The sequence below is a fragment of the Vidua chalybeata genome, chromosome 15, assembly GCF_026979565.1.
Source record: "Vidua chalybeata isolate OUT-0048 chromosome 15, bVidCha1 merged haplotype, whole genome shotgun sequence".
Lineage (NCBI taxonomy): Eukaryota > Metazoa > Chordata > Aves > Passeriformes > Viduidae > Vidua > Vidua chalybeata.
In genome coordinates this window covers 4,665,301-4,680,527 of record NC_071544.1, presented here as the reverse complement: position 1 = coordinate 4,680,527, position 15,227 = coordinate 4,665,301, and the positions used below count along the sequence as shown (strand labels likewise).

The 15,227-nt window shown below is 38.8% G+C and overlaps 1 protein-coding gene across 1 annotated transcript in view; it reads left to right on the top strand.

Moving 5' to 3' along the window:
- Positions 1–15,227, top strand: part of TENM2 (teneurin transmembrane protein 2) — a 553,850-nt gene that overhangs the window by 431,813 nt on the left and 106,810 nt on the right. Inside the window, exon 8 of the mRNA XM_053956612.1 lies at positions 8,962–9,167. Within this exon, the coding sequence (XP_053812587.1) occupies positions 8,962–9,167 (206 nt within the window). The remainder of the gene's footprint in view (positions 1–8,961; positions 9,168–15,227) is intronic.

The window sequence follows — 15,227 nt, the reverse complement described above, 5'->3', positions numbered from 1 at the left end:
GAGGATCTAGTTTTTACTTCCCCCTTGTCATGAAATCCTACATCCTGATAGTGCCAAAAACCTGTACATTTTTAGACAAGTGTTCATTGGTTTGGCTTTCATCTCTGGCTGTAGGTCAAAGTGCATGGCCAGCACATCCCTAAGTGCAAGGCAGAACGTTTTCATTGCTGCTGAACTGCCTCCAGGTTGTGCACAGGTGAGAGACCCTGTGGTTTTGGGCAGGAACCTGAAGAGCTCAGGTCGGCAATTATGGTCATTTAGCAGACAACTGCAGGGCTTTAACACCTTTCCCAATTCCCTCCCTGCAGCTTTTTGTTGCCATCACTGTGCAAATACAGGGCAGCAGGACTGCAGAATTGGAATGGGCTCATCTGCCTGGGGCACTTCAGTGCAAATTCTGGCAGTTTATCCCAGCCCTACTCTAATTAGCTTTGAGCATTTGAAGAGGCTGAGATGCTGTTCTGGGAGTGGTAACCTCCTGTAGGGGAGACAAGGAGACAGAACTGCTGGTTATGTCTTAAATTGCTGCAGTTAGCTCTCCTCAGAGCATGTTGGAAAAGTTTTCTTGTTCTTCTGACATTTCGTAGAAGGTTGCTGAAATGCAACCTGATAACGTGAGGGAAGGAGGAAGAACAATATTTAGGCAAGTAATCTTCCACAGTGGAATAAAATCAATGACAGGTTTGGATGAACACAAGGAATATCGAGAAGACAAATTCTAAGAGCAGGGAAGGGTGAAAAGTTTTTCTACCTCACCTTTCTTTTTATGTCCAAGATAATATTGCTATCCCAGCAGTTTTTAGGAAAGCCTCTGACAGCTTTTAACACAACAACCATTTCAGGGCTCTGGCTGTGGAGAGTGACCTTTCTATAATTGACACAGCTCAGGATGAAGCCATTCTTTTCAAAACACGGGTCTCCCAAAGAAACCTTTAACCCCTAGTCTGAGAAGGGCCACTTAAACACAAGCTGTGCCTACTCAGCAAGCAAAGCATTTTAAAGTAGAGCAATTTGAAAGGAGAAAAAAAAAAAAAAAAGAGCAGGTATTCAATTTGATCTGCCTGTTCCTTATTAAGAGACTAAATTCTGGTAGGAAATAATAAAACTGCAATTTAAGGGGAATGTAAATTACTTTATTACTGCATTTTCCTATCTGAATGAAAACAAAATTCACTATTAAGATAACACAGTCTCAGGTTTTTTGTAATTACACACTACATCTCACTAATAGTGGGTATGTCTGAAAGGAGGAAGCAAGTGCAATGGGCAGAAAAATCCTCACTGCTGCTTTAAAACTACAAGTGAAGTCCACCATGCTGTGAAAGTTGTGTTCAACTAGGGATTTAAATTAAGAGACAAAAATTCCTTTCTTAATACAGATAATAAGGCAGTATCCCTTCACAGTGCATAAAACCCCAAAAAGTGATACTGCCTTGGAATTTCTACAGGGATGAGATAGATTATAATGACATTAAAAAGCTTTCTGAGAGTGAAGCCCATTTATCTCTTACGTTGCATAAGAATAACATTAGAATTTGGTTGTAATAAATCTAAATTAAGGGGGAAAGTGGGGGAAAAGAAAAAAAAAGCATGTTTGGGAATAATTCCTTCTTCAAAAAGAAGTGAAATAGATGACCTTATGGGATTTATCTGTGCCTAAATTCTATTAATCTATGACAAAAGTTTTCTACATTTAAAATTATGTGGTGGGCTAGACACACATTTGCATAAAATCTGTGACTGTGTGCTGTTTCCTTTCTAATTGACAGAATACACCTACACTAACCCCAGCTGAAAACCCATATGAAGAATGCTTTGGTGTCAACCTTTTTGTTTAGGACATATTGTCTTTGATGTGCTCACAAACTTAGCAAATTTTATAGCAATTCAAAATTGACTTAGTACTTTTTATCTTGATTGTTTGCTATAGTAATGTTCTAGAAAGCTGAAAAACACAGGAAGAGATTGTGAACTCTGATTCTAGAACCTCCCATTTTAAAAGACACCAAAAGTAATTGTGGACAGTTGTGGAAAGATCACTTTACATACAATAAATGCACTGACTATTTTGAAAAAGTTGATATGAATTTGTGTTTTGATGCTCACATAATGCAGGGTTTGCTTCTCTCTGGATGAACCAACCTGATCCAAGTTCATGCTTAGTTTGAGGTAAAGTCTACCACAGTGTATGTGGACTTCAGAAAGACTTTTTTTCAAAAATATTACAATTATTAAAGTACTGAAGTGTCATGAAAAGTACTTGTTTCCAGATATCAAATTCGGAATTACAAATATAATATCAATAATGAAACAAAGAAAGTTTAATTCGCTGTTAAATTTGGCACCATTTCACTTGCTTGAGCTGAGAGAGAGGAAAAACAGATTTCTACTGATGTAGCAGAAATTGTCCTTGGATGGATGTGGAAAGCTGAGCTCAGCAGTCACTGTGGAGCTGTACAGGTTGTCTTCAGCTCTCTCCAAATGATGTTGAGAGCTCTGCCAGATGCTGCAGCTGCGAGTCACATTTGGCTTTGCACACAAATTGTTTTCTAATAGTTAAGATATTTTATTAGCAATGCAGCACACCGGCAATGCTAAAGGAGTAACAAAATTCTGAAATGGGAGGATCTGCCATCCTGCCAGAGGGATGAGCTGGGGTTCAGATGCCAACTGAGCAGCTCCTGACTCACTGCCCGAGGCAGCGCTGCTACCCCCGACTGTGCTCCTGCTGAAACCGACCCGGCACACGGTGTAAGGACTCGGCAGCAGCTGCAGGGAACTCTCTGTCGTCTTGTAAAAGATAAACTCATCCCTCATTAACAATGTAAACAACATGAATCTCCCGGTTTCTGCTATTTCCTGTTAGACGCTTTGAAACAGACGATCAAAATGTAATAACAGTCAATGTGTTTTAAATGTCACTTCTCTTACCTTCATTCGGTTTAATCAAGACAAGCAATCATTTTCCAGGTGGATTAATCTTGTTAAGTAGTTATGTGGCTAATGTAATGCAGATCTTAATTAACACATTAGCAAGCAGAACTATTAAGATGGAGGCTATGAAGGCTAGCAGATGTGGTCTTCTGAAAATACAGCAGACTCTGTAAGGCTGTCTCAGAAAAGCAAAGGATTTAGCTAAATCAACAGAAGAGGAGTTATAGATTTGTGGGTGTGTTAATGGTGATAGCATGAGTTGCTCTTTTCAAAGTTAGGTGATGAAGTTTGGTATGTGCCACTTCCAAGGTTCCAATTTCCAGAAGTCCTTAGTTCTCACTCAGGCACCAAAGAGATGAACAACCAGAGATGATTGTTATCCTGATTTAGAAATCCATACTAGTATGTATTTGCTCTTTGTGAAATGCAGTGAACCAACAGATCTTAATTTTATTTCAGTTATAACTGGCTTTTGATTCTGAAAGCAATGACTCTTGTGAAGCCATGCTCACATGAATGTGAAGATGTGCCTAAAGTTTTAGGTGTATCAGGCATGTCATATTTTAGTGAAAGCAAACTGCTTCATTTCCCTGCCGCATTGATTGGCTGCAGCTGAGCCAGAGCTGGGGTCACTCCCTTTGAAGATTTTCTTTCTTCTTGCCACAGCAGAAATTTAGGATGCTGACCAGACAACCTGAGGTTTTGGTTTTGTACCAGAAGCTGTTTTCCAGGACTTTTGAAAGCTCATACATTCAGAAGCTTCCTTCCTCCTTGCTTCCCAAAACAGAGCTCATCGGTACCGCAGCATGTTCAGTGTAACTGAAGTTCAAATGTGCCACAGCAGCTCCTGCAGACAAACTCTCATTGCCTGGCTTTTTACTCATTGCAGCTGAGGGAATTTGTATTGCAGTAGCAGTCAATCTATTGTACACATTCCAGAGATAATCTGTTCTCACCTGAGTCCTAGGGCACTTAGGTGATAGTAGATAATTTGAAGTGTAAGTTCATACAGGGAGTTGTCAGTATGGTAACAGTGCATAGCACTGATTTTTCCACTGAAGATATTTGTATGGAAAAGGCATTTTCTGCTTTATTTTATTTGCCTTTCTGGAATAATAAGACATGTCTGGTCATATAAGTAGCAAATTTACTTAAGGAAAAAAGTTAAACTATCGTGAAGAACCATAGTAATTCTCACATGGTCTTTTTTGGCAAAAAGTCAGTGAAGTCTATTTTTATATTGAATGGTTTCCTTCACACAGCTGTACCATAAATTTCTTCAGAATTCCAAGTCATCTGTGAAAATCCCTGGCTGTATAAAAAGAACAACAGAAAAATAAGCTAGATAAAAAGATAAGATAAGCTATGTCTGTAGCAGTGATTTATAAGAAATATAGAATTTCAGGAAAAGAAGGTAAAGAGAGTTTAACCAACCCCGGTGATATTTATTCATTGAATTTAATTTGAGGTTGTCCACATTATCTTGGTATTTCATTTCTGATCCATTGGAATGGTTATTCTGGTAGGTATTTTTCAAGAGTGCCATCAAGATGCAATTTGCAGTCATCCCCATGATAGAGGCACACAGCCACAGCACTAGAGTTAATTGCTGTTTAAATGTGATGTCTGTAGTGTGACACTGCTGGTAGCCAGATTTCATTTTTATTTTTAATTTTAGCTACAGTGTAGGGTACTGTAGTTATAAATAATCAAGTATATCTGGTTTCAGTGTAAATACAGCTCTGCCTCCATGGCTGACACTGCTTGACATCAGTTAAATTAAAGGCTGACTGGGCATGTCCCATCCACTGCCACCTTGAATCTGACCTCCAGCTCACAGATGAGACCTGCTGACAACTTAGCAGGGGGAGTTTGCATTGTTGTTGTCATGGATTGCCTGTCTGATAGCTTCAAAGGCAAATACACTTGAATGCTAAAAACAGTCTTTTCAAATGTATATGCCAAAATAGTAATTCAGCTGGGTAAATAAAACAGCAGTTTAAATGAATAAGTGTTATTTAGTTGATGAATATATGTTTGACTGAGTGATTGAAATGGCTCCCCTGGGTAAGATGAAGAAGTATGCTTTTAAAACTCTTTTGTAGATGTTTATAGAGAGAAAATGACAGGGGAAAAAAAAATCAAGTATCTGTGGGGTTATGAGATAAACATAGAACTTTACAACAGTCACCCACTACAGAGAGAATGATCTTGGGATTCATTTGTTCACAGCAGTATGAGTAGTTTGGGTTAGTCTTTCTTCACAGATTTGTCAGTTTGTCACATTTGTAACTTCACTTAAATGCAGTTGATGCTCTTTGAATGTGATCTGCAGTGGTCCATCAAAAGGAAAAGCTTCTAAAAATAGCTGGAGGGGAGTGAGTCAGGTGGCAAGATACATTCTGTACATTAGGAGGTGAGGACTGAAGGGAGCTATAAAAAAATTTGAGTCTCTAGTGACAGGGTTTGCCAGTGAAGCTGTTAGTGTAGAAAAAGACATTGCAAATACCAAAGTTAGAATGATGATCTGCTTTTCAGGTTAAAAAAAAAATTAAACTTTAGCCCGTTAACTAAGGTAGATTCAGTGGTCATATCTACTTTACATTCCTCTCTGTATTTATAACCTGGGGAGAAAGGAACATGAAGAGGCCAGTACTGAGACATCTCCTGTAATATTTATATTTACTGCTCTTCCTTCCTCATCTTCAAGGTGAGAACTATTAATAATTCTGTCATTGTTAATAATTCTGTTTTACAAGTAGGCATCTGAGAGCAGCAGGATCATGGCAGCATCAGAGCAAGGAGCAGAACCAAGATGCTGTCACTGGTTTTGTGTCTCAGACCAGTAAGAGTAACTCAGCACAAATTTATGAGAGCATGATTCAATAATGTATAATCTTTAGAGTTTATTGATATCTTGTTGGACTTAAAACTTTATAAGCTGTTAGCTAAGCTTGCAAATATGAAACCTAGATTTTAGCATTTCAAAATTTAGTTATTACAGCATTGTAATGTAGCTCCATAAAAACAGGATGCCATGAATTAAATTATTAAAAGCAAAAGGAAAGGATCCTTTCAGCATGCCAGAGGTGAGGCAGCAGCTGTTCCTTGCAGATGTGGCACAGGCTGGGTGTAGAGCATTCTGCACTACAGAAATACAGACTGAAAAGAGTCACCCATCTGCCCCATTCTTTGCTGCAGGTTAAAAATATCTCGATCACTTCTGAGAGTTGATCATCTAACCTGCTCTTAAAATCCTCTGCTGTGGTGAAACGCTGTCACAATTCCCCTCCTGGGGAGATTTTCTTAAGATGTTCTAGGAGGAGCGTTTGGAGAACTAGAAACCAGGTCATTTAAGTTGTAAAGCAAAATAAAAGTGTATCTGTGGGGAGATGCTTCCAAAGACAATATCAAACGGAACAGAGTCATTTCAGTGTTGGGAAAACCTGAATCATGTCTCTAGGCTCAGTAATAACTACAAATTCAATTGTCTTATCTGCAGTTTTCACCAATTTTTATTTCACCATGATAACTTCAACATTCTGATGAGAAATACAAAGGAATTGCCTTCTTCTAGTAATTTTCTGGGGGAAAGTCTGACGTCCAATACATTTCTTTACCTTTGCATGCTGAAGTAGTATGAATGTAACTCTGGTTCTCCTGATGGCTGAAATTTTATTATTTTAGCTTAATTGATGTATTTGAGAATCCTTGAGTCGTGAAAAATGTTCTTTCCCAGAGAGAAATACGAAGCAGAATTTTGGATATTCAAAGGAAACTGAGGCTAAATTTATCCAGAAATACTAACATTCCATTAGAATTAAATTTATTTACAAAGTTACAGTTCTAGAGAATATATGCATAATTAGCAAAAGTCATTAACAGTTTTGGAGTTACTTTAAGAGCCAGTGAAACTTTAACTGCCAACAGAGACTATTGTGGCCTTACCATTCACGTGCTCCATACATTTGCTGCACTGGATAACAATAATTCCTGGGAATAGCTTTTTCTTTGGTTGGCTGTGGATATATTGCTCCTGAAGAACAAGGTTCTTTAGAGTGTGTCACTGAGCCTTTTGCAGGTTAGATACAGTTGATGTTCATTAAAGAATGCTCAGTCTACTTCCAAAGAAATTACAACATGCTTTTTAATATTGAAAAAATATTCATCATTTATTACCATATATTGGAATTGTGAAGTAAATGTAATGTTCTCAAAGGGGGTGAAGGTGCCTGCAGTCTTTTGCTGACTTCCCAGCTCTGCCAGTGATAGTATAACATGCCACAGGTGTTTTTTGGTGTGTTCTCTGCCCCTGGTTTTCCTCTCCATGTAGGTGGGAAAGAACTAATTTAAATTCTAGTGAGGTGATGCCTGCCTCCATTGGGATGGGAACCTTGAGATATCCTCTGTTGCAGTAGTCCATTAGGAATGAAATCCTGTAGTTTCCATGAAGCAGGACGTGTTTGGATCTGGTTGCTCTCCGTGGCTCTAAGGGCACATTTCTGGGCACTCGGAGCCATTTTTTCCTTTCTTTTCAGCCTCTTGTTGCAGCTTCTTCTGCTTTCTCTTTCTTTGTCAGTGATGTTATTGTAGCCCCATTAACATAGAAAATGAAAAAACAAACAAGTTGCCAAAGTTGCAGTTGGTATTCAGAGCATTCTTTTACCATTTCAAAACACCGCCAACATAGTATCTGTTTCATTATGTACAAGGGTAAGTGCTGCTAGCAGAGATAATTTAGAATCTATAATTGAAACCGTGCTTTTGCAGCTCTCTCAATTAAAGATAGTCAAGACAGAAAAGCTGTTATGTACTTACCTGCTGGAATTATGTGTTGTTCTGTGCCATCCCGTTACATTCATACAGTGCTGGAATGTATTTCAAAAGTAACTTACCATTTATTGAAAATAGCATTACACCATGGCAGAAGAACCCTCATGAAGTGAACACTGAACTTTTTACAAATGCTGTCAGGTTGTATCAGAGGTATCACTATCATCCAGTCTATGGTATTAGTGATACCTTTAAATTTCTGTGATTGTCAACAGATATTTTCTGTGGTTGTCTGGTTTATAATAGTGTCTGTTCTAAGAATTTTTAAATGGATTTCTCACCATTTTGTTTGGGAATACAGAGCACAAAATCAAGCATTGCTGCATATTGTAGCTTAAAAACACTGCTAACTCCATGTTCTGCACTCCATGTATAAAATATGTGTAGCCTCAGAACCTGTTCAGTTGAGAACAGAAGGGATTTGCACCATGTTTTAAGAGTTGACTGTTTCATGGGCTGGAAGCCAGAGCACTCAACCAGAAAGGCCTTGTATCTTGTCTTCAATAATGCATGCTGAAAAAAACAGCAAATTATGGATTTTAACTAACCACAGCACAAGGGAAAAAGACTTGTAGATAGACCCTGCTTTAGGCAGAGAGAACTTCAAAGGCACTGCACTGAGTTGTGCTAACTCTGTCTCAAGGAGAAGATGCATGTTAGAGTACAGACATTGTCCTCTAAACCCTTTTGTGTGCATTTCATTTCTTCTGTCAACTCTCTTGTCTGTGACCTAAAGTCTATTGGACTACTTCAGTGAAGAATACAGTGGTAATAAAAATTTGCAATCAGTTCATTTAAGTTCATTGAAGTTACCCTTCAGTTCACCTTTCTGGCAATTTTTTATACCCTGGTTGTGTACAAAATGCAACTGAAAAGAGCACAGGGAGATTCACGTGTGTTTAATTGACTCTGCAGTTGCTGTTTGATCAGTGAGGAGCAATCACAGAATTAAAGGCTTTGAGGGATGAGAAGATTGCTGATGTTCCACAGAAAAATAAGGTTTGCAGAGTTTTTGTTTCAAGCATAAGGGCCAAATTCTTACATACTGACTGAAACAGCAGGCAGATTGCATCAGAATGAGAAAGTTACAGTTTGATTTAAGAGGTGTCACTGCCACAGATGTTCATCTTGAATAAAACTATCTGTATTAAAACCAGTTATCTCATTTGATTTATATTTGCTTTTGTTTTATAGGACCATGGGTCACTAGGAATAGCAGCATAGATAGTGGAGAAACAGAAGTTGGCCACAGGGTCACCCAGGAGGTGCCCCCTGGAGTTTTTTGGAGGTCTCAGATCCATATCAGCCAGCCACAGTTCCTGAAGTTCAACATATCCTTAGGGAAGGATGCTCTTTTTGGTGTTTATATAAGAAGAGGACTCCCACCATCTCATGCCCAGGTACTTTATCAATGTGTTTGTTGGCTTTGAATGTCAGAATGCAAAACTTAGGTCATCTTGCTTAGGTTTCTGTTGGAGTTTACAGAATTGAAGTTTAGGGATTTCCTGAATTCCTTCATTTGTCCAATCATATTTGACTGAACCACCCTCATCTTAACATTTTTAGGTTGTTACATGCTTCAGCAATGCATTTATACAATAAGTAATTATGTCATATAAGGTTTTAATTCTCTGGTATAATCTTGGCAGAAATTGGGGATAAAACTATCCATTTATCTATGAGATATCTATGAGGTGAGTTGAGGACCAAAATCTTTGATTAGACCTGAGAGTAAAGGAGCGAGGAGGTTGACATGGGTTTATTACCTCTGCATCTAAGAATTTCCTTTGCAGAAGGAGCTTTGGCTGTGCAAAATTCATCAGCTTTCTGTAGTAAGCTGTTTTCCAGTGTTCTGTGAGTTACTGAATGGGTGTGTTTGAGTGGTAAGAAATCAGCATCAGCAGTGCACAGCCCAAGGAGGGGAAGACATGTAGTCAGTTTTCCATGTTAGCGTATGGTGTCCTGAAATTTGATACAAAGACTGAAAAAAATGGGAAATTGCAGAGGGCTGCTGACTGATTTTCAGTCATTTCCAGCCATCCAGGCAACACAAAATATATATCTTCAGAGAATATCTTCCAGGGTGGGAGCCTTTCTTAAGAATGTTTTGATTTTGGCTGTAAGGCTTCATTCAGTATGCTGTCTTGAGGGTGAAATTATGTCTGTGGATCTTCAGCTCTTCCAGTGAGGTGATGGCATAATTCATTGCGCATGTCTCATTTAATTCAGAATTTTAGTGCTCACTTCCCCTATTCCATCATGAATAAAATGGCAATTTAGTTGAGGAAAACAAACAATAGTATAAATCATGAAATGAAAATTACTTAGGGCAACCAAAGCTCCGAAGCAATCATCTAAGTTTGCTATAAACACAGGTTAATTTTAATTTTTTGACTAAGACATGAGGGAGGTATGCCTGTATCTTTTACAAGAAATCCAATTGGCAGTAGTTGGTAGTACAAAATATTTTTCTTAATTCAGGATGTACTTTATATTGCAGTATGATTTGTTCTAGGTTTCATTATGATGTTCTCTTCTGAGAAGACTGTGATCAGGCAGAGTTTTTTCCTTTCACTCCACCTCACATGGATAGAATAGAAATTTTGTGACCTTTCTGATAAATTAAATAATGAGAAATATCATCTGTGTTGAGCTGGATTCCTCCTCAGGGGACCTGCTTTCCAGTCTTCAGAGGAAGCAGTTTAAACCTCTTCATAAGTGGGGTTAATGAAACACGCTGTACATAAACTACTATAGATGTGGTCTGAATCTGCAATATGAACCAGCATAAACTTGCCCACATTCAGGCAGGGTCCTGGTGCTTGTTAATAGTGTGCTACAGCAGGAGATTCCATGGCAGTTTCGCCCAGCAATCAAAATTCAGTCAAGCTACTACCAAGAGAAATTATTTTAGAATAAGAAATGCAAGCTGTTACAGACCTGAGTTAGAGAAAAGAAACCTTGTTCTGACAGAAAGGGGCACAAAACTGAAAACAGTCTGAAGTTAACACTAGACGATATTTTAAAATTGAAATTTAAGATCCTTGTTTCTGTAGGTTAGGGACATGAGCTCTAAAGCAGTGAACAGCTTGACAGTTCATCACTGATCAGTGCTCATATGTCAAGCTGAGTAAAATCCTTTGTGGGAACAAGTCAATAATCAGCAAATTAGGTACATGATTAACCTGAGACAACAAGATGCAGTTCCTGTCTGAGAGCCCTGCTGAGATTTAACCTTCTCAGTATTACTGTTTAGCAAATATTCCAAGTGCCTGGTTTAGTCAGTCAAACTGATGTGGCTGTAAACTTGTCTGGATGCAGCCTGTGTGCCATGTGCATGGGGAGTGGAGCTCTGGAGGAGAGGCAAAAATGCAGTTCTGAGTGGCAAGCAGAGTACAAGCAGGAATATAGTGCTTTTGGGCAAAATCCCTCCAACCTGTATAGTGCTATGCAGAAATAACAAAATATACATTGCAGGCTTGAATGATCAATAAGAATTTAGCAGAAGAGAGTCATATTAATAGAATTGATAATGTATAGAAAGCGAACTGCAAATGTCAAATAATGCACGAAGCGACTCTGCAGAGCTTACAGCAATTATGGTGTTGCTACATGCTGGTAGCACGTTCCAAATGATGCATGAAATGAGGTAACCTGAGAGGAACTTCTCTGGAACTTCTCTGGAGAAGACAGGGCATGGAGCTGTATTGTTTTCATTTCCAGCAGTGTGGTTTATACTTATAAATTTTTCATGTCAGAATGAAAACTCTTTTCATTCAGAACAGTAAATGGCTTTATTTGAAAAAAAAAACTTGGAGATCAGGGGAGCATCAGTGTTCTCTTGGCTTTTAGCAGGTGCTCAAACACTTTTAGGTGCTCTCAGCCATGGGGCTGGCCCAAACTGGCTGGCTTGTGGCACATCCAAAATGTGGGAACAAACCGGTTGGTTGGCTGCCATCGTGGGTGTCAGATGTTTCATGGCTGTATTTTAATGAATAATTACCAACTGGATTTTATGAAGAACTAATTTTAGAGCACTTTGCAAACAAGTTTCCCTGCCATATGTTTTCCTGGCTGCTTAGATCCTACAGGGCTTTGGCATAAAGGCGAATGCTGGCCGCCACTGCAGGCATGCTCCCCCTCTCCTGTTGAATATGCATCCCTTATTGAGACAAGAGATCTAGGAGAGCATTCTTTTCAATTCCTAATCTCAAAAACTCCTAGGCATTTTGTGGAGACATGCAAATTGTTTCAAATCTAAGAAAATCCCTGAAGATTATGGCAGCTCTCTGCATTTCCTGAGCCCTGTGAGCTCCTTCAGCTTCACAGTGGTCACAAGTGGTTCCCTTCCTCTGTGTGTGGCTCTGTGCAGTGATAGAGTCACAACCATAGGTGTGAAGTTCCCAAAATGTTCTTCTGACTCCCTGTGGTTATAGGCAAAATAAAGTCTTTATTAGCCTATGAATAAAATGCATCAGAGGGTAGAAAGCCCTGAATGGAGAAATTATAAAAACAAATTGCTCAGAAAGAACTTAGCGTGAGATTTTAGGTATGTAAATAAAAGTAATCAGTAGGATTTCAGTATGCCGGGTAGTAAAAATAAACAAACTCACCGAGAGAGTGAATTTGGAATTTGTTTAGCGATGTAGGCTGGCAAGTCACTTGCTTATGTTGAGCTTTAATCATAGTAAGTACTTCCTGCTGCAAAATTGAACTCTGATGATGTAGTCATTTGGGATTTCTGCTGCATGTTGTTCCTGAGCTGTTTTAGCCATTTTTGTGACTTTCAGTATGAAGCCATGAAATATAAAGGATCATTAAAAAAGAAAACAAAAAAGCCAAAATTCAGTGAAACTTCCAAATTACTTCAGCGATTTAATTTGGTTTGACATGTCCATTCCCTAATTCATGTGATTTAGTGGCCTCTTCCTTAGCAGTTGTGTGTGTGTGTTAGATTAAGGATTCCACAGTTGCTTTTTAATGATCATGAAATTACTCGTCTCCTTTCCCTAGATGGGTTTTCTAATCTAGTCATATATGCCAATAAGTAGCTTTAAAGCAAGAGTGATATCTTCAGCACAACATTATGTAAAAGTAATTAATCATGCAAAGGTGGTAAATCAGAAAATCAACAGGGCCGTGAAAAGCAAAATGATGATTCAGCCAAGCATGTGAAGAAATCTTATCTGTTTATGAGTTCACAGTGTCATCTTGGTGATCCTTCAGCAGGGATTTTCAATTTTGGGGCACATATACCTCGTCCTTAGTAACATATTAAGATTAATACACCCAAGGAACCACCAGCAGATGGTCCTTTTTTTTTTTCCCTCAGTCCTGAGGAATAAAAATGTATTGTTGTTTTCTGTATTACTTTGCACCAGTACTTCAGCATTCACAGTTACCCAAATTCAGTAATTTTGCTTTTGCCTGGGCATTAAATTATTTGTCATAGTTTGATTAAAGAGGGACAATACCACTCTTGACTATTCCAAAGTTAAAATCGTTGTGCCAAGAGACCTGCTCTCATTAGGTCACACCCCATCATCATGAAAAGAGATTCTGCAGCTAAAACTACTTCAAGCAGCTTCAGGCTGAAAACTCTTCCCCTTCGATCTGGCCAACTGCTGAGCCTTCTCTACTATATGAGGTAGAATCAGCATCAAACAGAGGGAGGCAGAGGAACCTGCCAGCACAAGCAGAGACGAACAGCGTGTTGCCAGTGAGAAATGTCAGCTTTTATTGCTGCTTCCTTAGTTGACCCTTTGTGAACAATTGTTCTGAAGAGCACAATTTCTTTTTCCCAAGATGTTGCCCAAGTAATAACATTTCCCAAGGAGGTGATGAGTCTGTCCTTAACCTCTGACTGTTAGGCAATGGCTTTTAGCAATCTTCCCAAATGCCACTGATTTCAGAGATAGATATATGTGTGTTTGCTACCTCATATATGCTGAAAGTTACTGGCATGCCAGAATTCTCTACATCTCTGGCATGCTTTGCCTGAATTTTACTAATTTATCTGATTTACCTTTTCCCATTTAAATCATATGCAGAAAAAGGCTCAAGTGGATGGCAATCTGATATTGAGTGAAACTTTTTATTCCACTTCTCTTACTTTGTTCCTCATTTAAAAGCATAGAATAATGCACTCACTGTGATGATAGCTCTCAACATTAGTAGACTGGGGCTCAAATTCCTCCCTGCCATGGATTTCCTTTGTGGAGAGGCTGCAGGTTGGTGTCAGTTCCACAGTTTACCAGGAAGACAATAGTTCTTCCAGACATTTCCCTCTGCTGTAAGGCTGAGCATACCAGGGCTGGTACAGAAGAGATTTTCAGCTAGAAAGGTGAGGTTTCATACCCCAGTTTTGGGTAGATGTGATGGCACTAGAGTGTTAATTTGTCTGCCTCTTCCACTAACAGGGAGAATCTTCATTATTTTATCACAAATCGTGAATAATTTACTAGGGCTCACAGTTCATGAGTGGAATACAGCGTGCAAGACAGTGTGTGTGTCCTTCTCTGGATGTTTATTCTATTTAGGAGGCAAGGTTACAGTTTTCTGTTTAAACTGAAAGCAAGGGAAGGTGGATGTTTTCTCGTAGCTGTTGCAGGCAGAGCCTGGAAGTGTTAGAGATAACAGAGGGAAATGTAATGAAGCTACTGGCAAGCAAGCACATACTATTACTGTGTTTTATTGAACACATACATCTTTCTTTAGACATGTCTATCTATCTCTATCTACTACTACACAGATAAATGTGTCTAAAACAAGATGTGTTTTCATAGGGGACTTGTTATACAGCTATCAAAAGATTAGATATATTGTTTTTGGTGTTTCTTAAGGGTTTCCCTTAGATAGGGACTATGAGATCTACTCAGTTGAGCTTGAGAGCTCCAGAATCACAGACATTAATGACAAAAAAAAGCCTATTAGGACAGCTATCCCAGCTGCTTTGTTATGCAGAGTTATTCCCTGTTGTAGACTAACCAATATTTCTTCCAGTCTTGTTTAATTGTGGCATCTCCATTGGGAGGCTATTTACTGAGCTTAATAGATGGGAAGCTTATCTGACATTCATCTTATATTTCTTTCTTTCTTTTTTTAGTTTCATGCCATTAATGGTGCCATCGCTCTTATGCTCTAAATAATCACTTGCTCTGTTTGATCCCTTTTCCAAAGATTAATGCAATGTTCTACCTTATTTGGAAGCCATCCAAACAGAAATTCTCCGTTTTCCTTAATATAAGTACAATTCCCTTATTTGTGTTATTCCTTTCCATGCTCCCTCTGGTTTCTGTATCACACTTACCCTGATTGTTCCTCATACAACCTCAGGTAAGCAACTTTTACTCTGTGATCTAAAACTTGTGCAGTGTATTTTTATCTGGTAATGAGTTACATTAGGCAAACACATTTCCTGTCTGTGCTGTTCCTCTTTCACATTCTGGGGGCTTCCATCC